Source organism: Corvus kubaryi, unplaced genomic scaffold (assembly GCF_017639235.1).
Source record: "Corvus kubaryi isolate FWS band 111438036 unplaced genomic scaffold, C.kubaryi_AGA036_p1.0 split3-73, whole genome shotgun sequence".
Taxonomy (NCBI): domain Eukaryota; kingdom Metazoa; phylum Chordata; class Aves; order Passeriformes; family Corvidae; genus Corvus; species Corvus kubaryi.
The window spans coordinates 47,260,682-47,283,318 of record NW_024582091.1 but is presented as its reverse complement, the minus strand read 5'-3'; the positions used below and the strand labels follow the sequence as shown (position 1 = coordinate 47,283,318).

At 40.7% G+C, this 22,637-nt stretch overlaps 2 protein-coding genes across 2 annotated transcripts; both read right to left on the bottom strand.

Moving 5' to 3' along the window:
* Nucleotides 1–3,208: 3,208 nt before the first annotated feature.
* MAP1LC3C (microtubule associated protein 1 light chain 3 gamma) lies at nucleotides 3,209–5,389 on the bottom strand. The gene is made up of 4 exons (XM_042017190.1): nucleotides 5,118–5,389; nucleotides 4,971–5,026; nucleotides 4,753–4,859; nucleotides 3,209–3,755 (listed from the first exon to the last, which is right to left on the bottom strand). The coding sequence occupies exons 1-4, from the start codon at nucleotides 5,173–5,175 to the stop codon at nucleotides 3,545–3,547; spliced, it is 432 nt and encodes a 143-aa protein (XP_041873124.1). The 5' UTR covers nucleotides 5,176–5,389; the 3' UTR covers nucleotides 3,209–3,544.
* Nucleotides 5,390–18,305: 12,916 nt separating this feature from the next.
* LOC121659253 (ligand-dependent nuclear receptor-interacting factor 1-like) lies at nucleotides 18,306–21,871 on the bottom strand. Its single transcript, XM_042017187.1, has 2 exons — nucleotides 20,576–21,871; nucleotides 18,306–19,956 (listed from the first exon to the last, which is right to left on the bottom strand). The coding sequence occupies exons 1-2, from the start codon at nucleotides 21,644–21,646 to the stop codon at nucleotides 19,753–19,755; spliced, it is 1,275 nt and encodes a 424-aa protein (XP_041873121.1). The 5' UTR covers nucleotides 21,647–21,871; the 3' UTR covers nucleotides 18,306–19,752.
* Between the last annotated feature and the right edge of the window lie 766 nt (nucleotides 21,872–22,637).

The following is a 22,637-nucleotide window of genomic DNA, read 5'->3' as shown; positions in this document are numbered from 1 at the left end:
CAAAACTTTTTTAAAAAAAGGGCTATTTTAGGATTCAGGAGATTTGTCTCAAAATCTTTCTAAAACAGTGGTTCTTGAGGGAAGTATGTATGCCATTACAAGTTTTGTATATAGGTTACACTGTAACATATATGAAATTGCATTTCTCAATCACCCTCAGGGATCCCTTGGAGGTTTTCCACAGAAACCCTCCCGCTCTCCCCCCCTCCACTTCATAGTGCATGTTAGAACACTGGTTTTCAAAAAATGTTTCTGTCCTGCTTAGGTCTTTTTGTTTTCTCCCTATAATTTCTCTACAGGCTTCTGGAAAGCAGAATATAGGAGGGCAATTTGATGCTGAAGGTTATATTCTGTCCTATTATCTCATTTACTGTATCTTACCTAAACAAAGCAACTAATTTGCAGCAGAGGATACTATCTGTTACTTAGTGGGTTTAAAATATTAAAACATTTTTATCCTGAAACTACCACCATCTGGAAATAGTTAGCATGGGAAAACAATAAAAAGCCCATCTTAGTTCACGAGAGTTGTTGCCTTGAACAAGAAGATTAGTATTCCCATTTATTTATTTATTCTACCAAAACATAATATTAAGTCATTTTTAAATCCAAACTGTTTGGAAAGGTCCTGCTGTTGCTTATGTGTGCTAAAGCCCAAGCTGAGGTTATCATGTTTGCCTTGCAGCAACAAATGTCAATTTGCACTCCATAAAGCATTGTGCACAGGTTGTAGCTGTGATTGTAGATGGCTGTAGGACGTACTTCCCTCAAGGATCACTGTTCCAGAAAGGGCCTCATACCACTCTAATATTCAGTATCCTTCAGGTTGATTTGGTTTATATTTGACAATGAGGTGCAGTGCTTGGTCCCACACAGGGGTGAGAGCTATGGGACCCAACCTAACCAAGTTACTTTAGCAGACCATGTACATACATGAGTGCTTTGAAGCCAGAGCGCTTAGCATCTTCTGGGATTTAGCTGGTAGTCCACGGAAGAAACAGAAGCATCCTCAGAATGTTTTCTGTTCTCTGGTGGATATCTTTGATATTAATGAACACCAGTCCATATCATGAAAATACTTTTAAAAACAAATGGCATCTCTGCCTTCTCTTTTTACATTAGTGGCACATTGGAAAGAAGTATAAAGTCTGCTTACCACAGTATTGTGTCCTTCACTGAAAAAAAAAAAGGTACCTGCTTCTAATCAATAAGTATTTGCTCAAGCAAATATTAGCTCTTCAAACAGCAGCTGCATTGGAAGTAGCTGCAGTTATCTCAGTTGCATATGTCACTCAGAGCAAAGTTTTTCTGTTTGCTTCTTTTCTAATCCTTGTTCTTTGCACTTCAAGAGAGAATAGGTTAAATTCAAACCTTCTAATCAAACCAAAGCAATTCCACAAGGAGGACAACAGAATTATTTGAGCATGTAACTGCTAGTTTATTATTTTAAGACTTTGTGAAAACTGTCTTTGATAGTTAATATCATATCTTCTTCAACATCTGGTAGAAGGGCAAGTCTATTACTATTACCCAATGATGCTTTCTCAGTTCACAGGACTTCTTTCTAGGTTCATCAGGCCAGTTTAAACAAGTTTATAATGATGCTCTTTACCTGCAACTGACCTTCTCCTTGTGCAACTTTTTTGGCTGGATCTGTGACTCAGCCTGTAGACACCATAGCCTAATGTTAATAAATGCTGGAGGGATCAACACTTACACCTCAACCACTACATTACAAACCAAAGTAAGTTGGCTGTCAGACAAAATTGTTCCAGCCAAGAAACTGTAGTGCTTCTCTCTTCATGTACTAAGTATCACACAAGACAAGACAACAGAGGAGCCATTGAAGCAAAATATTTGCCCAGTCCTAGACTGGCAAGAGAGCTTGAACACAGAAAGTCTCCTCTTGCTCCTCCCATCCCAAGGTTCCCACAGCTGTTCAACATTTCTGTGTGGTGCTCCTGCCAAGCAGGTGTCTCTGCTTCCCTGAGGGCTGTTAACAAATGACTATTCGAGTTCAATTTGTGCAATGGAAACTGTTTCCATTACAAGCATAAGTGAAATATATCCAAGCAACTGATTCTGGGATCCCAAAGCCCACATGTTTTCATAACCTATACCAACATAGCCTTATCCTTTCCACAGGTCAGTTCAATGATTTCTTTGTTCCTCAGCTCATGAAGCACAGGTTGGCAAACATCACCTTCACTAAGGCAGGTACTCCTCTAAATCCCCTGGTTTAGAGGCTCAAACTCAGGTCTGCTCAGAGCTTCATGTTCAAGAGATTATTAAAGCAAGAGAACCACTGCAAAAGGCTTACACACACATTCCTTCCTTATGCATAACTTAAATACTGTCAACACTTCTTTCTTTGCAGTCTAGTAATTCCTACATTAATCATTCTGCAGTTTAGTACTGAACAGAAGAATTGCATCATATTGTAACGATTTGACCAATCCTAAATTAGGGCTGCCAGAGTTGATTAATAAGCTGGAAACTGTGACAGATTTTTAAATTACCTGGTGTTTTTAGTTGATCACACATGATCAGAGCATTTCCAACTTTCCAATACATTCCTCACATACAGGGAAGACAGCTTGAGCTGTACTTCAGACTACAGCTCATGTCAAGTGTTCCTTTAATACACGTTTATAGGAACCAAGCCTGTATATTAAAGTGAATTAACATTTTATTACCTGGTATTTTTGATATTTTCAACATTTTCCAGAAACACTGGAAAATCTTAATCAGAGGGTACATGACGTGGCTCTATCATTGAGAGAAAGCTCACTGAAGTCCTTCAGGGTACCTGACAGGCAGGTGCCTGTAGGGGATGGATATGATAGTATCTAGGGTAACCATGCAAACAAAATTCAGCAACAAGAAAATAGCTCTTGAAACTTGAGTAGTCTTCAAGTTCTGCTATCTGCATTTCAGTTATCCTGACTAGCAATCAGTTTGCTTATTTAAACAAATAGTTGTCTATACCACAGACAGTGTTTTCTGTAATAGCTGACAGTTTATTCAGGTGTTAAACTTAACACTGCTCTGGCACTACTACTTAATCTCACAGCCCAGATACCTACTTTTCATAGGTATGGTTTTGCTCATGGGTGACACAACTTAAGCTTTGATATTCCATTCAAAAATTCAGAGTAGCTGTGCAAGTTCCAGTGTTTCCCCAGATTAAAACTAACATTCAACTCAATACTTAAAAGGTTCTTTATTTTACTCTTAGACTTCGGCTTTCAGGACACCTTAAAAATCAGTTACACAACAAAGACTGATATTGGAAAAAAGTGGAGGTGCAGTTCAAAAGAAAAAAAAAACAAACCCATAGTGTCTTCAAATATAAAAATATATATCCAAATTATTATCTAGGGAAAGTGTACCACCATTCTGCCTTAAGCTGGTCCTGCCAGCTTTTGGGTCATAGCTCCCCACTACAGAGCTCAAGAGCTCACACTGGAAGGAGCATCTCCGAGGTTCATGTCACAGGCATGATTCAGAGCAAACTGCTTTGCTGCAGCATATGAACCCAATCTTAAGTTTCCTGAAAGCATTCCATATTTTTCCCTTGGGCAGTGGGTAATAAGCATCCAAACATCTCCTGGGAAGCATAGGTCATATACACAAAGCCATCTTCATCTTTGTAGTCCCTGTACACTTCTGCCATTGTCAAGGACATACTGGCTAGGCTTTTGTTGTTCACCAGCAGGTAGAAAGCTTGTGTAGCTGTTAGAGCCATCCTGCTCCTAATTGAAAAAGAGAGAAAAAGAGAATTAAGCATTAGCAAGTTGAATATGGTTTCAGCTTCAGTCTATGACATACGTTAAGTAGAGCAGTCACATGAACTAGGTACAAGGAATTCTGTGTAAAGTCATTATGTGGTTTAACATCTCCATCAGCAGGAAGTTAACTGTATTTCTGGAAGCTCAAAGGCCTGTGCTCTGAGGAAAGGCTTACATGGTTACACCAAAGGTGCTACTGAGAATGGACTTGGAGTTCCCAGTTACCAGGGAAAAGTGTGAATAGAAACCAAAAGCTTCTGCAGTGCAGATTTTGTAAGGGATTCAGCTCCAGACTGTTACACTTACTAAAGTCTACCTTCAAAAAAAAAAAAAAGTCCTTTTCAGAGACATTACATTACAAGGATTAGGATCTAAGTTGTCCAAGAGCCAAAAGCATCTTTTACAGAAGTTATAATCTAGAAAGATCTTTTTCTATGCTTTAGTAAGTGTGCTGAAAAATGTAGTTTTCATATGTTGTCAGAAAATTCCACTGAATATTTTGGGAGACTTTTTTGCTGTAATGTTTCATAAAGGACAGTTTAGAAGCACATTTCGTTTCACTCAGTCAAGAGCTGCTTTGATCTTGAACAAATTCAGCTAGATGCAGCAAGAGAGCAAGGCAATGACAGTCATAAGCCGAACAAGATCACAGAGCCCCAATACCCAGTCCATCAGGCAGGAAGAAAGCAGAACAAGAATCTTGTATAGACTTTTTTCACTACAATTAGGGAGAAGGGAGAGGACTATGAATCAAAAAAAGACCACATTTTTGCCCCAAATGCATCTGTGAAAACACCTGTTGATTTTCTTCAAACACTTGGAAGAGAGGGAAGCCATTACATTACTAACACCTTTACCTCCTCCTCACCAAAGGAAGCATGATGTCCCCAGGAGCACACTAGGAAATACCTTCTTGGGGAACAGCAGCCAAGACCAGCTGCAGCTCCAACCCACCACCTACCTGATGATGGTTATGAACTGTGCCATGGTCAGCTCCTCGGGAACCAGAAACTTGGTTTTGTCCAAGAGAGGAAGGTATTTCTCTTTATGGTATCTCTCAACAATTACCTGTTTTAATTAGAGTCACACTTAGCAAACCTAGAATACCTATGTCCCTTCCCCTCCCCTCACGCTTCTTTTCTTAAATAGTGGCAACAACCTCCGATAACAGAGATTTACCGGAATTTTTGTCGGGAACTTCGCTCGGATCCCTGCTACTTCTTCCCGCCGGGTGGCTGCGGGGCAGAGGAGAGAAGAGAAGCGTTACGTGTGCGCGCAGCCCCTCCGCGCCCCCGGGCAGCCCCTCCGCGGCCCCGGCGCCCCTACCGAGACTCTTCCTGAGCTTGAAGGGCCGGTCCGGCTGCGGCCCGGGCGCCGCCCGCATCCTCCCGTCTCGGCACCGCCGCTGCGCCCGCCGCGCCCGCGCCCGCACGGACCGGGACCGGGACGGGGACGGGGACCGGGACCGGGACGGGGAGCGCCCCGCCCCGCCCGGCAGCCAACGGGAGACGCTCCGCTTCTGAGCCCGCCTCTCCCGGCTGTCCCTCAGCTCCCGTCTGTACGCTGTCGTCCGTGACGTGAATTATCCGCTCTGCGAGGTATTCTGCGTACGAGACAGTGCGATGCTTTGTGAGAGGTCTTTGACTACCCTGCCCAGTGGTTGACGGGTGCAGCTCAAGGCTGGACTGCCCTCAGCTGCCTTCCCTTTCCACATGGCCAGCTTTCTTGCTGACAACAAATAGCTTTCAAACTATTTCTTTGTTTTTAAAAGAAAACCAGACAACCTACCCCACGCACACAAAAAGAAACCCCAAAAAACAAAACCAAAAAACCCACCCCCACACAAAAAACCATCCACCCACCCGTGTAATTTTTCATCTCCTCAGGCTACCAGATTGCTTGTCTTCTGAATGACTTGAGAGCTGAGTTTTCACTCTGGTTTTGTCTCTGAGGCACGGTTGTGATTTTAAGGGGTTTCAGGCAGACTTCAAGTCCATCTATTCGCTAAATATGATGAGACAGATTCCTTACCTTTTGGATTGCTGGTCCACCTGCTTTTACTTCAGCTGTCAAGATGGCTTTGCAGCCAAATATGGCTCAGCAAGGAGTAAAGTTGACTCCAGGCTGGTGGTTGCATTTTTAAGTCATCTCAGTGGGGATCTGGGACTGATCCTCGTTACTTGTTTGCTTTACTTATCCCTTTAAAATATAGGCATTTTCATTTTATTTGAAATCATTCTGATCATTATATAGTTGATGCAGCACTCTTGGTTTAGTGGTGGATTTGACAATGCTAGTTAATGGATGGGCTCAAGGATCTTACAGGTCTTTTCCAATTTAAATTCCATTATTTTACCAGGCCAAGGGCAACTGGAAGTTGCTAATTTTTGTGAGTTATAGTTTATAAGCTATGGGTTTGGCTGCTTTGTCAAGGCAAAGTTGATGACTGTCACCTAAGATCATTTTGAAAAGGAACATCTTTAATAACGTGTGTGTGCTCTATGTGTCAGGCTTTTCAACCAGCCTCTCCACAGCAGAGTTTCCAGTGGCTGCAGTCCTTAATGCTGTTGAGCTGTCCTTCTCTCTTGATCTGGAAGTGATGAGCTTTAGCCACACCACAAGCTCCCCCACGTGGCAGCACGAATTCTGTTTTGCAGAGAAGACACTTGGCTTTGAGGGATTCATAAGCAAGAGCACTCAACTTTGAGAAAGGCCTTGCACCTATGCTGGAATGGTTTGGATACAACTCATCCCTAAGATTTGACCTTTGCATCAGGGTAGGTAAGCCTCGGGGTTTGCTTAAGTAGTTTTGAGTAGAGGTTTGAGAGAGTTTGCTTAAGCTCTTTTGAGTAGAGATGAGGTGACAGACTGGGGAAGTGTGAGTGAAGGAGGACATGTGCCACATAATTAACACAGTGCCATAAGTCAGTATGGTGAGTTATATTTAAGAAGATGAAGGAAAAGAGGAATAATTTGAAGGGTAAAGAAACAGCATGGACAGCACCAGGGGGATGTGGCGAGATCACAGAGTGTTTCTTTGGAACTGTGGTCAAGTGTGGGGCTTTCCAAAGCTGTTCAGGAAGTGTACCGGTTCTTCCACACACCCCTGCTGGTTTCTGCCCAGTGATTCAGTAGAAAGATCTGTGACCCACTTTGTGTAGAGAAGAGGGAACCTGCTACACCAGTGCTCTGCTTCCTGTGTCACCTCTCACTGCAGATGAAGTACAAAAGCATGGCTCCATCCAGGTATCAGCAGCCCTGCTTGCAGGGAGAGGTGGTTTTTTTCATGATCATAAACTCCTACAGCAGCATCTAGAGAGGAAAGTGAATAACTGATAAGAAGGTGAGCCAAAGAAGATGAATTCCCAGCAAGCCTGGTAATCAGTTACAGCTCTGATGTCCGTGAGAGCTAAGAGTGAGCACAAGCCCAGGCTTTAGTTAGCATGTGCTAACTAGTAATGTAAATGTGCCACATTTTCTGGAGGCAGAGAGAATGGGATCTCTGATGAGTGTCTGCATAGCACCTGCACTTGCTCCTGCAGTGAAATACCCAGTTTCAGACCTAAACGTGGAATCTATTCCTTCTTACTACCTTTCCCTTGGAAGTTTTTCTTACATGCACATAATTAATGAACTGATAGAGAAATTTTGTGTAGAGAAGGAGTACTCAGAGGATCCTATTGATACAGAAATGGAAGGACCAAAGAGAATTATTATTCTATTTCTACCTGCTTAAATGTCCGAAGCCAATGCTTCTGGCATCCTGTAAGTCCCTGCACATTAAAGCACAAACCCTGATCTTATCTTTCCACATCTTATCTAGTCCAGTTTCGTTGCCACATTCACAGCCTCTTCCAAAGCTCCAGGTTTGCAGTTGTGTAACTGAATTCTCATGTATCCATTGTCTGCATATTGAAGTGATCTACTCTGCAAGTGCTCTCGAACACTCCAACATGTCCCAGGGACACAATAACATAGCCAAAAGCAGGCATCTACTTTTTGCAAGTGCTGTGAGACTTGCACTGCTTTCAGGTGGATCTGCAAGCTGCTGTGGAGGTGAGGATCAAGAGCTGCCCACATTAACCAGGGAACTGGGGTGGTTTGAGCAGAGTGCTCAAGGAGCATGGATGAGTGCTCTGAGACCTTAGCCAAGATTTTACTTGTTGTAGGAAGCATACAGCTTCCTGGTAACTGCACTGCATTCTGCCTTCAGAAGTCTCCCAGTGTTCTCTGATGCTCCTGTACCATCATGGTTAAAAGCCCTGTGAGGGCTCCCAGCCTGAAGGTGGGCTGAAGCTTTTTAGTCTGTTCTGCCAAGTAGCTGAACAGTGCAATGCCCAATGAAAGAAAACCCAAAGTTCAGACTTAGTCAAGAAAAAAAATCAATGAATGTAAATATATGAATGGCATTAGAAGTGACTCAAGTTCCAGTGAAAGAGATTCGCTCCACTGTTACATAGTGAAAAGCACGCTGGTATGCCATGAACTGAGATTAGCTTTCCTCCGTGAGTCAGTACGCAGGTGCTACTGAGTTAATTCCAGTACAGCAAAACTTGGAGGACAAATGGGGCTTTGCTCTGGCTATAAATTCCATCCAGCACTTAATAATCCTGAACACAAATGGACATGTAAGCAAGAGAGGCTGAGGGATTAAGTGCAGAAGGCAGAAAACAGTTATCTGTAGACTAACAATTTAAATATGGATGGTACAGTACTACAGGGACTGAGATTTATTTATTTAAGCAGCCTAACTGAATAGGAAGAAAAACTGCAGCATTATGTTCTAGGGAAAATATGTGACTTGGCAAAAGGAAGGCTTATTTGTCGCACTGCAAAAGCCTGTGAAGTTCTACAGTATTATGCATAGTTATCTTAAATGCATGCTTTCAGGAGGGTTGTTAGTAAGTGAAAATAGTCAGGAGGGTTTGAAGAGCCCTCAAGCAGTGAGGTTCAGCCAGCCAATTTAATGGGTTTTAAAAGAGCCATCCTAAATATTTGCATGCTCCCTGAACATGGGTAGTTAGATAGGGAATCCTTTGCTTCCTTCTTCCCTTCTGCAACTGTCAATCTGTCTATATCTCCTCCTGTGACACAGAAGCAAACCCACTCTTGTGGATAAGCCTGAAGTAATTGTGTGCCAGTAACTAAATTTCTGAATTCATAAGTCTTTATACCAAAAAGCTAGCTGGAGTATTATTATGTATAAGGGGATGCTTCATACTGTATCTCTGATTTTGGTCCTAATTTACCCACTAATAAGACTCAGATCATGAACTTAACTCAAAATGCTGAAGCAGTGGTATTTCTTGGTTGATTGGCTAGAGTTTATATGTACTTTTGGTTCTTTTTCTTTGTCTCTTGATTTTTTAACCCTTATATTGAACCTGGATCATAACTCTGATGATTTTTTGGTGTAGCCACAAGGATTAGAAATTATTTATGTTACTTTTATATCAGAGATTACATGACTGTTTTGTACCAGAGCTTGAGATTTTGATCTTAAAATGTCTCTTCCGCACAAGAAGCTTCAGTTAGACTCAATCTCTTCTCTCTTTATTATCTTTAACTGTAATGCCTGGTGTTCAGCTCATTGTGATAGTTTCTTTATGCTAGTATTTGGGTTCAAGTGCACCAGCTGTACTTTTCTTGAGTGCTCTATCTTTCATTTCAAGATTTTTTAAATTGCTCTCAATATCAATTTGTTAAATTTTCAGCCATATTTAAAGAGCAGAGCTATAGTGAGGTATCCTCAGTAGTGTTTAAGTTCTTCCACATGGTAAGTGCTTCTGGTTTAGCATCTTAAATTTTGCAAGAATTTGAGACCTAAATTCTCAGTATTTTTCAGCAAGGGTTGATCAAATTGGTGATTCTGACTAGATGTAAAGCCAAAACTAAATCAGTGACTCTTTTTGAGAAGAACTGGTGTAAGCTGGCAACCTGTTGGTCAAGGTCCCTGCAAGTACATCTTTAAGTTTCTGTTTCAGTGGCTTACCGGCTTTTTGTCCTACAGGGGCTGAGCTCGAAGTCTAGGAAATTGTTATAAAAGGAAAAACATTATTGGATCTTCCTTTCCTGTCATCTGCTCTCCTTTCATCATTACTGAGATGCTATGTGTTATGTTTTCTGTCTATAGAAGAAACAGAATTCATGTTGTTGTTACTAGGCAATTTCCTTGATCAACTCTTTGAGAAACCAAAGCAATGCTCTTCTTGTGGACCAGAATCATGGGACACAATTTCTTTCTTATCTTATTGTGTCTGCTGTTTGACTTGGTAGAACATTTGCACTCTGGTTTGCTGGTTTTGGTAGTGCTCCTCCTAGAGTACAAATCTCGGTGCTGGTGCCTTCGTGAGAAGTAACAGCATCACTTGCTCTGCAAAAACGGATGTAAAAGTTACTCTTTGTCCAAATATGATCATAGTATTGTTTGAAGTGTTTTTCCTTCCACAGGGGGATTTAAAGTATTTTGTCGAGTGTAGTTCAATTCTTTTCAGATAGGATGGTTTTGGCTTTATGTCCAGCCTTTTCCTGGCCTCTCTGTTGAGACTCCCAGGAATGTGTCAGGCAATGCCAAAAGTATCTGTTGGGTTTTGGTGTGTAGATACTGGAAACTGGTTTCTATTTTAACCTTCAAAAAGGGTGTTATAACTGACAGAGAGTAGAGGATTTTAAAAATAGCTTCAACATGTCTCTGTGAAGCTGGCAGCTTTGTTGTTTGACCCTTCTGACAGAAGGGTCAAGAGAGTAGAGCTCTCTTTCAGGGTTGAAAGCCTCACCAGGAGAGCAGTGCCAGAGTTTCCAAGAGTGACTGGGACCCCTTGCATACCTCTTTTCTCAGGTGCATGTTTAAGAGGCCTGATCCTTACTGGGAAATTGTTCTGCCCTTAATGAAAATCTGGACTCTTAAGGCATCCACATTTAGGTACTCAGAAACTGTGGCTCTCAGGGCTTGAAGGCCTTTTAAATTATTTCAGCAGAAATGTCTAAGGCTTAGGTCCAAATCCAAACACTATAGAAAAAAGTCTAAGTATAAAGGAGAGATTAGATTCTTCCTCTACAATGTCAAGACTGTTACTTTGTTTCAGGATTCTTTTTTGAGGGAATTTTCTAAGATGTTAGGAAAAATGCCAAGATTAATGTACGTAAAAGAGAGGGATGTTGCTCAGCTATTTTAGAAGAGGGACCCCCTAACTATTCTCGGTGGCTGTGCTGAGTTCTGTGATCTTAAACAAGTCCTGGGATGCTGGCCAAGCCCCTGAGCCATATCACATACTTGGCCACATAGCAAATGCATTGCAGAGCTCAGGTCATACTCATGTGCTACAAACAAAGCTCTGGAGAAATGTTAACAATGTATTGGACATTAAAATGTTGACAGGTGCTATGGACTGATATGGGATTACTGTAAATCATAGCCCAAAGGTGTACATTAGCAGATACTCAAAATTGTCTACTTCAGGAATCTAACTGAGGATGATGAGTTCCAGAGCCCTGTTTTCTTAGATGCTGTGTATGGCCAATGGAGAAAGGAAGAGAGAAACCCTTGCAGAGTTTAGAAAGCAGGTGACTTTCACTCCCTGTATGCTTCCAGGTTCCCTATCCTCTTTCAAACTGTATCTTGAGAAGCAATGCAATGCCAATTTCAGAGTGCAGCCAACAAGAGCTGAAGTCAGGAATAGATCTGCAGTTGTTACTGTTGGTGACTGTGGCCATAACAGTGGCTGCCAGCACAAGAGAATGGCCTTTGCCCTGACACCTCAGTGTTTGTCAGGGTGACTCTCAAAACAGTAAGTGTCCTGCACAAGAAATACTGCTCAAGAGGATTTTTTCCATGTTTTAAATTAAAGACTAGGTAAAGCAGATGTAAGACCTGATGAAAGTCTCATCCTATAAAAAGACATAGATACACAGGGTAGATGGCAATTGTGGAATACTGCCTAGCTCCTGTTGATAAGCTCAGGGAGCCCATATGTAAGGATCAAATGATTCACAGTATTGGTATCTGGGTGGTTCAGTGCTAGGTTTCTGATATGCATCCTTCATATTGTCAATATCTCGTATCAATTTGTCTGTGAAAAAGACCTTTGGAACAAATGCATAGGATAGTGTCGTTTTACTTTCCACTGTGCAGTTCCCCAAGTATATCATTTTTAATAGAGGACAAGCACCAAGTGTAAATTTCTCTCTAGATGTAAAAAGGATCTCTCAAACACAAGGTTGAACCACACTTAGAAAGTAATAGTCCAGAGGGAACTGCTGGAGTTGCCCACAAGTGGTTGTGGACAAGCATTAGGTCCATGGACCCTTCTGGCAAATGTAAATCCTCTCCCCTCACATGCACACCTGGCTGTTTGCAGCAGCATGATGGATGTTTTATGCTGCTACCTAAAAGTCTCTTGGGCTCAGCAGTCAGAGGTGTTCATGTCTGAAACTATCTCTGCTTGCAGGCTGGGGTTTTTCATTCAAACTAAACAACTCCAAGAAGGCTATGGTCAGACTGCAGAAGGACACATTAAACTTCTAGATAGAAAAACAAGAGTTATCCCCCTTATTCTGTTTCAATGCATCTTTAAATATTTCATAAGGTGCTTTTCTGAATTTGTAGTATTCTCCTCTGCAAACAGCTTTTCCTTTTCCATTAGTTCTTCGTAAACTGGCTTTCTTACATCTATCTGTGTGAACAGTGTCTTGCTACACTGAATTATGTTGAATATTATCCTGAAATATAAATACTGAAATGTATTTCCATGTATCACTAAGAGCCTATTGGGAAACTGAGTTAGCTTTGTAACAGCTGAGGCATTCATTTGCATCATCTTTTTACTGCGGAAAATCAAGCCAAATTACTCAGACTCACTCTTGTCCCGATCCCTTATGTAGCATTGACTCCATGCAAATGTTAAGTGCAAAATCTGAAAATAAATATTTTATTAACATAAGAACTCTTCTTGCCCTTGAAATTTCAGTATCCCCTGTGACCTGAGTTAATTCTGTTCTTGTAATTTCTTTATTGTAAAATGAGAAGCTGTAATCACATCAGACATTTCAGGGTTTTTGCGTGCATCCTTGTATATATAAATACGTATTATTATATATAATTCTGAGAATATACTTATGCACACAGAAACCTAGATAGATAGATAGATAGAGATGTAAATATAGATATAGATATATGTTATTTCTTCTTTTCCACTGAAGGTATGTAGTCAGATACACACTGGATTAAATAAGTTGCTATGGAAGTAAATGATACTGAATGATTAAACAGTCTGTGCTCAAATGCAGCATCTCACCAAACACTTCTCCAAAATAAAAATTCTTCCGAGGAATGATTTATAATTTAGACCTGTAAAAAGATTTCCTGGACAGCATTTGTTTCCCATGTGTAATGCAGTTTTAAATCTACTTTCTGATCCAACTTTCTGCAGTTGTCTCTGAAATGGCTTGGTGATGGATGGTGGCAAACTGCCTAAAGATGAGTAGATACCTTGCCTCTCTAACACATCCCTGCAGAGTGGTGAGTTAGTGTCTGGTATGGCAATGTCACAAAGAAGAGGAAGTGGGGTGAGAGAGTTGAGAGAGTTGCTAATCAAAAATTACATAAGCTGGACTCACAGAAGAAGAGCTAGGCAGCCAACTTCCCAGACTGAATCCTCTTCTTCCATGAAGACTTAAATCACTTTTCAGGAAAGATTTTATTCAAGCAGAACTTCTTTTGAGGGCTTTTTTTTACCTGAAGCAGAATCCGTGTCCTGTGTGTAGTTAAGTCCCACTCATGGGGATACGTGAAGCTGTCTCCCCTCTCTCAGGCCAACACAACCTCCGATGCAATGCAGTTTGGTAACTCCTGGTGAAGGTATTCTTACCATTAAACTCCACTGAGGTGGGCATCTTGCCACTTTTGTGTGGCTCTTTTAGTTTCCCGTAACTGCAAGTACAGGAAACTAACCTTGGGCCGGTTCCAGCCCACTGTGAGCTGGCTGTAGCACTCTGGAACCAGGCAGTGATCATTATAAAATGATAGTTTTTCTACCAATGAAGAATTACAAGAAGGGTTTGCCTTATGTAAAGGCTGAACTCTCAGACTCTGGATTAACTTCGTAGCTGTGTCACAGCCATCCTGGGTGCCTTCAGAGCCTCTTTCACTTCTGATGGGATTTTCAACAGTATCTACAAAAGAGAGGTGCCAAATTTCTCATTTGTACTTAGTGCAGTGATTAGCACAGTACTATTTCGTCCTCATTTGGAATACACTTGATATCTTGAAATCCAAAGAGAAAGAAGTGGATATTATTATTTACTATGCTCAGAATTGGGGATATCCTATGAAAATTCTCTCTAGAAAAATGATTTTGAGATGTTAATTTCTCCACTGAAAGCTACAGTTGCATATTGTGACTTGTGCATGTAGTTTTACATTATGGACTAGGTAATTTTTGTCAGATTGCCTTGAATAATGAACAAATTCAAGGAGACTGAAATCTATTCAGACACCTAGTAATGATGCAAGAGCAAAATTCGTTAAGGTAAAGGTTTACCATGTGTTGTGTTTTGTGTTTCAACCCAATGTTTCATTTACCTCCCTGACTATCAGAGTGTCTTCCACTGTGATCTGAGAACTGTGTAAATTGCACACACCAGTGAAGCTCCTGGCTGACCTACCGTCCCTTCAGGGCAGATGCCATATTGGTGCCTCTCTCCCTCCTCTCCCTCAGGTGTCTTGCTGGTGGCAGCAGTGACCTTCACGCAGCACGACCGACATCTCAGTCCAGTTCCCTTCCAGTTTGTGGCTGTGGCCAGTATCCGTGGCCACATGTAGCCAGTATCAATGCACTTCATTTGAACCATGCCTTCACTACCAACCAAAGTTGAGAACACACTACAGGGCTAAATGGACCTTTAGTCTGACCCAAACTTTTTTGTCCTAACATTACTAAAATGTCTAAGGGAGCATATTAGAATGTGAAATTATACTTGTCCACCCTCTGCCATTTGAAGTGCAATAATTTCCCAAGCCAGGGATGGCACTTAATACCCTCAGATGTCTTTCTATGACTCTGTCCAGTAGCCTTTTTAATTCATGCTGATATAAACTTAAGTATTTGCAAAAACCTGTTAGCAGTGATTCCTACAGCTTAGCTACACGTGGTGTGAGGAACCACCTCCATTTGTTTATTCTGAACCTTCTGGTTGTTAGTAGTTTAATCCAATGATCCTTCATTCTGGTACCTAAGGAAAGGACAATCATCCCCATCACTCAGTCTGACACACCACTCATCTTTATAAATGTTCCTGCAGTGTGAAAACAAAACACTGATTTTCTTCTCAGAAATAACAGTTGAAACCAAATATTTTTTACCTTGGATGATCAAATGAAGCAACAAGAAGTGGCCTGCCTTTACACAACTTGCCCTGCTGTTTTGCATTTTCCAGATAAGACTGTTGATTTAGGGGCAAGTTGTTGTCCCTGTTTTCTAAATTTGAGTGTCCAAGTTATAAGGTTTTTGCATACTGTTTGATTGGCCTTTCAGGGTTATTTAAAGAAAAAGAAAATGAGAGTTTGGGGTTTCCACAATCAGCGCTGACTCAGGCACGCAAGAAGCAAGTTTGCAGAGGGAGAAGGTGGAGTTTTTCATATGAGATGTTTTCTCACTTTAACAGTGACACACTCAAAAAAAAACTCAAAAAACTTCAGTCAGCCTCTAGCTCTGTGCAAACCTACGGGGGACATTTGTGTTTGCCTGATAGGCAGAAAACCATCTAGAGGTTGGGAGTTTATTCCCTGTGGTCATTGAACTTCAAAAAGATATGAGCAAAATGTGAGTGCGTTCCAGAATGATTTGGGTTTCAAGCATGCAGTGAGCAATATCTTTTTCTACCAGATGGCAGTAGAAAGTAGGGCTGTAAAAGGTCTGCCTATGTGAAGGTCTTTAAGAAACAAAAAACAATTTTTGCACAGTACAGCACATCAGATGCAAGTTCAAACAACCCAGGATGTATGTGCTGCAGCCCAAGGTTCAGGCATGGTTTATTTCGGATAATTGTCCATCAGGGTAGTTGTCCCTTTCTGGAGTGCACAGGAAAGTCTAAAAGTACTAGAAGTATCATCTTGCAATATTTCTGGGTACCTCTGTCAAGATTACAAATACCTTAAATTTTCCTTGGCTGCCTTCTGCAAGATCTTGTTCTCATACCAATGAATAATATTCTTACCACAGAGCAGCTGGACTGATAATTAAACAAAAAATCCCTTATATCTCCAAAATAATATAGCTGAATAAACACCTGTTACAGAACTATGTATGTTGATAATGGTTTTAACTGGGGGGGGAAGTGGGGGAATATTGTTTCTATTTTCTTCTTGTTAGTGTCAGCTGAGTGCTGAGCATTCCACTTTTGCTGGGTGCAAAACACACCCTGTACAAAAGGAGCATCTTGCCATGGTTTCCACCCTGAGCAGTGGAGAAGTTGCTTGTGTTTGTAAGGGGCAAAAGTAAGATGTCTCTGAGCACTCTCTCATATGCAACAGTGGTTTTGGAGTGCAGCCAGCTGAAGCTCAGCCACTCTCTAAACATCACATTTGAGGAGAGGCCAGAAAAAGATTCCTGGCACTCAAGTATGTTGTGGGAGTTTCCATAAATTGAAACTTCAATTCCCATTGTTCTTAGTGCTATCATGACTGCACAAATGGTTCTGTATCCACTGCCTTTCTCCTTTGTGTTATAAAAACTCATGCCTTACACAGAGCTTCCAGATGAAAAGATTAGGTTTGAAGTTTCCTCATGGAACAAATTTTATTTGATAGATTCCATGTTTTAGAGTCTAAAATTTCTTGCACTTGGTGAACTTTTACTGAATGTCCAGAGTCCTGAAGTAACCCTACAGCCATCCCCTGGGAGACTGGCCAAGGAGTCAGGGAGTCTGGGAAGCCCCAGACTTCTGATACCTGGCTTTGCTGTTGGTATTAGGACAGACACAACTTAGCTGAGACGTTCCAGTGTCTGAGCAGCTTCCTGCTGACTGGAGAACTGGGAAGAATAAAAAGATTTCATCTAATGCAAACTGAAACCAAATTCTGAAAAAATGAAGTTTCCTGTTAGCAGGAAACCCCCTTTCCCGGCTGTCCTCAGTTCTAACTTGGATGACTTCATCCTCTCACCTAAACTCAGGTCGCTTGTGCTTCTTGACTTGTGGAGTCTCAGTACACAAAGGAAATATATAAAGATAGTGGATTATAATGATTGATGCTAATGAGAAGCACAGAAGGGTATTATCTACATTTAAAGTCCTAATGTGTTTCCTAACACTCTTTCTCTCTAAATAACTGGTTAAATCAGACTAGGTTTTAACAGATAGTGTTATATATAATTCCAGAAACAAATAATCTGACTACTGTAGCTGGAAGGGAATTTGTCAAAGTCTAGATAGGTTTTTCAGTCAACAAATCTGTAGTTATAAATCCATAAAATAATGTGGGCCAGAAGCAAAGGTTAGGTCTTTCCCTCTCACATCACATGTAGCACAGGAAACAGAGTTTCACCTGGTTTCTCCCACATTTATACCAGCCATTCTTTAGAGCAGGAGGCTCCTGCAAAGTGGTGAGGGTGGTGGTTCCTGTGGGAGAGGACAGAGGCCTTCCACACAGCAAGGGAGGAGGAACTGGAGAAGGTGGAAGCAGCTTGGCCCCTGGCCAAAAGGGGAACTCAGAAGCTGCAATGGTTGATAAGTTCAGCAACTTTATCATCATGTGATTGAAAATGAAGGATTCGTCCCCCAGGATGCTTGTTAGAGCTCCCAGCAAAGGTACGTGACTGCATTTGCCATCAGCTCCTATGTATTTTGGTAATGGGACTGAGCCGAAGGATTTTGATGAAGCCCACTTACCATCCACTAAAATTAATAAGCATACTGAATACCAAAATCAGCTAAACAATCTAGGCATTGGTTTTGTGTTACATTGTAATTTCCGAATCATCATTTGTATGTGCTGTTCACAATACCTTGCAATTCTTTCTCCCCTATATCCACGTTCCACAATCTTCTAGGGTCTGTCATTCTCTTGCCCTCTGGACATAACCTACTTAACTTTTTTCTCTTGCTCCATCAACCTCTTTGCTCTTTGAATACTGATTATTGTTTATGTATTGAAAAGTAGATGTATTATGTAGTTAATTATATCCTTACCAATTATTCTTCCATTTCATTTGACATTGGAATATGATGCTTTTTTTCCTAGGTATTTCAGTTCCTTTGATAATAGCTATTATTCTTCTTGTAAATCATGTCTTGCATATAAAACAAAACATTTTGTACAGGTGTTCCCTTTAGCCAGGGGCACTTGGATTTGAAAGGTCCTCCATCAAGACTCAACAAATGCGGGTTAATCCCACTGTCATAACCTCTACATGAACTTAATTTTCATTAAAGAAACCAGAGCAAGATAGAAATGAGGAACAACTTAAAGATGCAGTATCTTTTTATTACTTGAATGACTCTACATGCAAAGAACACAGTCTGTATGAAATGACGGAATGTAACAAAATGAATGTAATGTGCAAAGGAAAAGACACGGCAGCAGAAAATATTGAAAAGCAGTCACAATAACAGTTCATGTTAATGAGAACTACTAACACTGGTGTAACTGAAACTTCTTAATAGCAGTCCAGCAAATGGAAGCATTTCTATAAAACAGCCAAACAAGAAATATTTCCCCAGGTATTTGATCCTATTTGATTTCTGGAAGACATGTTTAAAAATTATCATGTGTATAGATGGAGAAACACCATAAAAATTTGATTATCCTAAGAGTCTGCCTTGGCATATTAACTGGGAAGGAAATTTTAGGTGAAATGACAGCCACTAATTTTCTTACTTTCATTTGAGTACTGGCACAAAGGAAAGAAAGAAAAAACCCTAACCCAGGAGTTGTACCTGTGTTTTTTTAATATATTCTTTGGAGAGTTTTGGTCTACCTGACCTCAAAATATTTCACAAGAAGATACAGTATATTTTCATGAATGCCGAGGGTACACCAATGATGTTCCCATTCAGAGACAACAAAAATAAACCATTCTCAAAGATCTGGGAAAGGCTGGGTGACGATGGCTTAAAGTCCAGTTGACAGAAATGGAAGTTTAGTGCTAAATATGAGATAATAAAAAGATCCAGGAGAAATGCTGATTTATTATTGATCACTAATTTATCTGTAGAGTAACAATTTGAACAAATGTTTACTGAACTGATACAGGATTCTGGAAGTCCATGCCCAATCTACCTGCTGCAAAAATCTTAAGAGCTTTGTTGTAGAAAAATACAAAATAGACACAAGAGGTGAATCTGAACTGAGAGTTTGAAAACGTCAGGGATTAGAGAAAGCAAACACTTATTCCCAGAGGCTCTGATGATATCAGGCAAAACTGCCAAATAATACTTCTAAGGAAGGCCATAGGGCAAGACTTTCTCAAAAGCAGGTCAATGACTATAAACATGTGGCTTGTGCTTCTGGCACCTTCACTTGAAATGAATAGCAATGCTCAAACCAGAAAGAGCCCAGCACGGGTATGAAGAGCTTCCTGTCTCTGCCTATGAGACACATGTTGGCACAGACAGACTGCAAACCATTGCTATCAGTAAGAGGTCAGCAGGCACTTTTTCTACTTTCAGTTGCAGTTGTATGAGTGCTAAAGAGAAGGCAGAGTCAGAAAAGACTTCAGCAGTAGCTGGCATTCTATCTGCAGTTTTTGGAGGAAGTGCCAGGGGAGGGGAAAGCACCAGATCCTGACATTTTAGAAGTAGCTGTGGTGAGGTTCTCTACAGAAAATGCTTTATGTTATGGGGCTAAGTGCTCAAAAATTTTGAAGATTATACTAATGCTGTGTAATAAATACTTCAAGGTGAAGTATACTTCATATTTGTATACAGAGAGGTGAGTATGTGTGGCACTTCCCCTCAGTTCTCTGTCCTAATTGTTACCTTTCTTTTTAAGTGCAGAAGATTTGACAGTCAACTTCCGAAGCTCAGAGGGACTAAGCCTGTTGAGAACAACTCTTACACCTTTAACAAGACCAAATTTCTTTCTCATTTCCTTGTCTATATCCTGACGTGCTTCTTCATCATTTCTTTTTTGCAAGCCTTCTTTGGATGGGAATGCAGTCTTGTTGAGGAACTGAAATGGGAAAGAGTAGAATTTGACTATCGGGAAGTGAGTGTTGACTAGTCATTTTCCTCCCACCCCAGTTTATTTTCACAGCTTTTTTTCTACACTCACGTACCTTGACGATGTGGCTTTGCAAGAAGAATTTAATTCAGGAGGGATCTTGCAAGCCATCCCTTCTCTATTCTTCCATTGTTACTTTAAAAAATTATCATGATGGCACTCATCACCTGTTTTCAGAACAACCTTCTCCTTTGGGAAATATCTTGCCATTGTATTAAATTTTGCCCTATTGTTCTCTAAATAGCAATAGAATGAAATGCTTTGGTCCTGTTCAAATACTAGAAAAATTTTGGTATATCTCAGGCCGTATTTTTTTCTCAGAATTATGTAATTATATATCTTTTTTTATAAACAGTAAAGTCTTATAGGCCTGCAAGCCTTAATTTGATTTCCTCTACAGTGATTGTATCCACTGGATTTCTGTTTAGCTTCCCCACAAAAGCATGAACAAAACCAGGTCACTCATCTTTCACAGCCCTTGCCCTCTTATCAATATTCTGAATAGTGCACTTTGCGTTCAGCTCTGTTGAAGAGGAGAGCAATTTACTGTCCATACACAGACACTCACCTGATCATCATAAGTTACCACCTGCTGCCTTTTCCTAGCAAGAGGGGAGCAGTTCTTGGGCTGAGAGATGGTAGTCATCTTGGGTGAAGAGAAATGTGTTTCATTTGATGTTTTCTTTTGGGGTGTGGGGGTAGCACAGGTTGTAAGACATTTTATGTTCTGCTTCACAGCATCCTCTCTCAACAGCAGTGGATGTGAAACTTGGAATGTTAGTTTACGAACAGAAGGACACGTAATGAGCCAAACGATGGTCTTCATAAACAACATATGGTGGCCAGCTATTTTCATTTCTGCTGCCAACTCTTCATGCCTCATTACATATAGAAGGTAGACTTGACCATTAGAGATCATTAGAGCATTTCCCTTAAAGAGAGGAATTTCCGGTTGCTCTCCAACAGGACTAATAGATGAAAGTTTTAACATATTCTTATAATCCTTATTGCTGAGTGACTTTAAAATTTCTGAAACAACACTGTTAGATGACTTTACAATAAGAGGATAGGATCTTGCTGTCTTTCCATCTGGCTCTTTCTGTGCAAGCTCTTTCATTGGGGTTATTTGGGAACATTTCTCATCTTCAGTTACATCAGGACTAGAACAGTGCCTTGTTAAGTCTGGGCTGCTTGGTATTAAAGGCTTTGAAAAATTGTGCCAGAAGGATCCGGAACTCTCTTGCGTCTTTATTACTGGCCATATGTAAATTACAGATTGTGTTTCTGCTGCTTGTCTTACTTCAGAGAACCTTCTTGCTGCAGTTAACAGTAGTTGCTGTAGTTTAGATGGGAAGAAAGATAGTGGTATTAATGCAATTTTGGCTTGATGTGGTACCTCTAGATCAGGTTTTAAAATCTGTGCCTGAGGTTCTTCAGTAAGTTTAAGAGGATCAGAAATTTCAGAAATGGATATTTTGTCTTCTTGGTTAGCATGAGTTAGTGAGAAGCCTCTTTGCAGAGAGTGCTTTGAAGCTGAGGTTTCATTACTCTGAAACTTAAAATCCGTTGAGAACTTTCCTCTGCCAGCAGAGGTCATGCCACTATATTCTAGCATATTGAAATCTTCCTCGCTGCTCATTTGCTGATCCTCTCCTGCCAGAGCAGATGCATCCCTGGTATCCACCTCCTAACAATTGTTGTGGTTTGACTTAATGGATTCTGTTTAGACAGATGAGCTTTTGTGAAGGGGCAGTTGTACACATTAGAAAGACTTCTGGAGGAAAGAGAATGCAAAAGGAGTTTCAGCAGATCTCATCTATTTTCACCTCTTTCCTGAAGGGCTTCACTTGTGCAGCCTCACATGGTTACAATAAAAGTGAACAGAAATTAAAATGTGATTACATGTTTGTAAATGCACACGGAGATTTTTCTTCATTACCTCAAAGAAAATTAATAAACAGAAATATGTCATTTAAGTATTAACTACAGCTCATCTAGCCAATAGAATTTTTCTGCAATAGTAATTTGCTGTGAGATACTTCCAGTCTTGACTTAAATTGGCAGTGGGTTTCTGCTTGCTTCCATAAGAATTTACCTAATACTGCAAGCTGCTGGTGGACAGGATCTACTGTGTTTAGATGTCACACTCCCTTATGTAAGAAGATACAATCTTCTTAGACACAACACTGTTAAAATCAATGCATATTTTTAATAATAATGGTCTTAACCAAAGACCTTTACAATCAATTTTGTACTTTGCTTGCAGTGATGCCATGATGATTTTTTGCCTTTTCTTTTAAACCCCTTTATACCTTTTTATAAATTCTATATTCTTAGTGCTTTTTGCCTACATTCTTGGACTTGTTATTCAAGCTAGGAGACTAAACATTTTAGAAGCCTTGTAGCTAGGGATCAGTGTGCCCCAGACCCCAAGGTCCTCTCCAGAACACATTTTGTAAACTAAGGTAGAACCATCCAGGGGAAGGCTCCTCAGGGAGGGGGGGCTCACTTGAGCCTCTCATTGGGTAATCTTTGATAGGTATGCTAATTAGTAAGACCTATAATGATATACCAGATCTTTTGGGGGGTGCATTGTGGTGTGCATTGAGGTGCATTCGACCTGGATGTAG

Excerpts from the sequence above, each read along its gene's own strand:
- LOC121659253 (XM_042017187.1), bottom strand. The coding sequence starts at position 21,646 with ATGAGCAGCGAGGAAGATTTCAATATGCTAGAATATAGTGGCATGACC. Across the intron at positions 19,957-20,575 it reads TGGTAACTTATGATGATCAG|TTCCTCAACAAGACTGCATT; the intron begins GTGAGTGTCTGT and ends TTCCCATTTCAG.
- MAP1LC3C (XM_042017190.1), bottom strand. The coding sequence starts at position 5,175 with ATGCGGGCGGCGCCCGGGCCGCAGCCGGACCGGCCCTTCAAGCTCAGG. Across the intron at positions 4,860-4,970 it reads AGTTCCCGACAAAAATTCCG|GTAATTGTTGAGAGATACCA; the intron begins GTAAATCTCTGT and ends TAATTAAAACAG. Across the intron at positions 3,756-4,752 it reads CAGTTCATAACCATCATCAG|GAGCAGGATGGCTCTAACAG; the intron begins GTAGGTGGTGGG and ends TTTTTCAATTAG.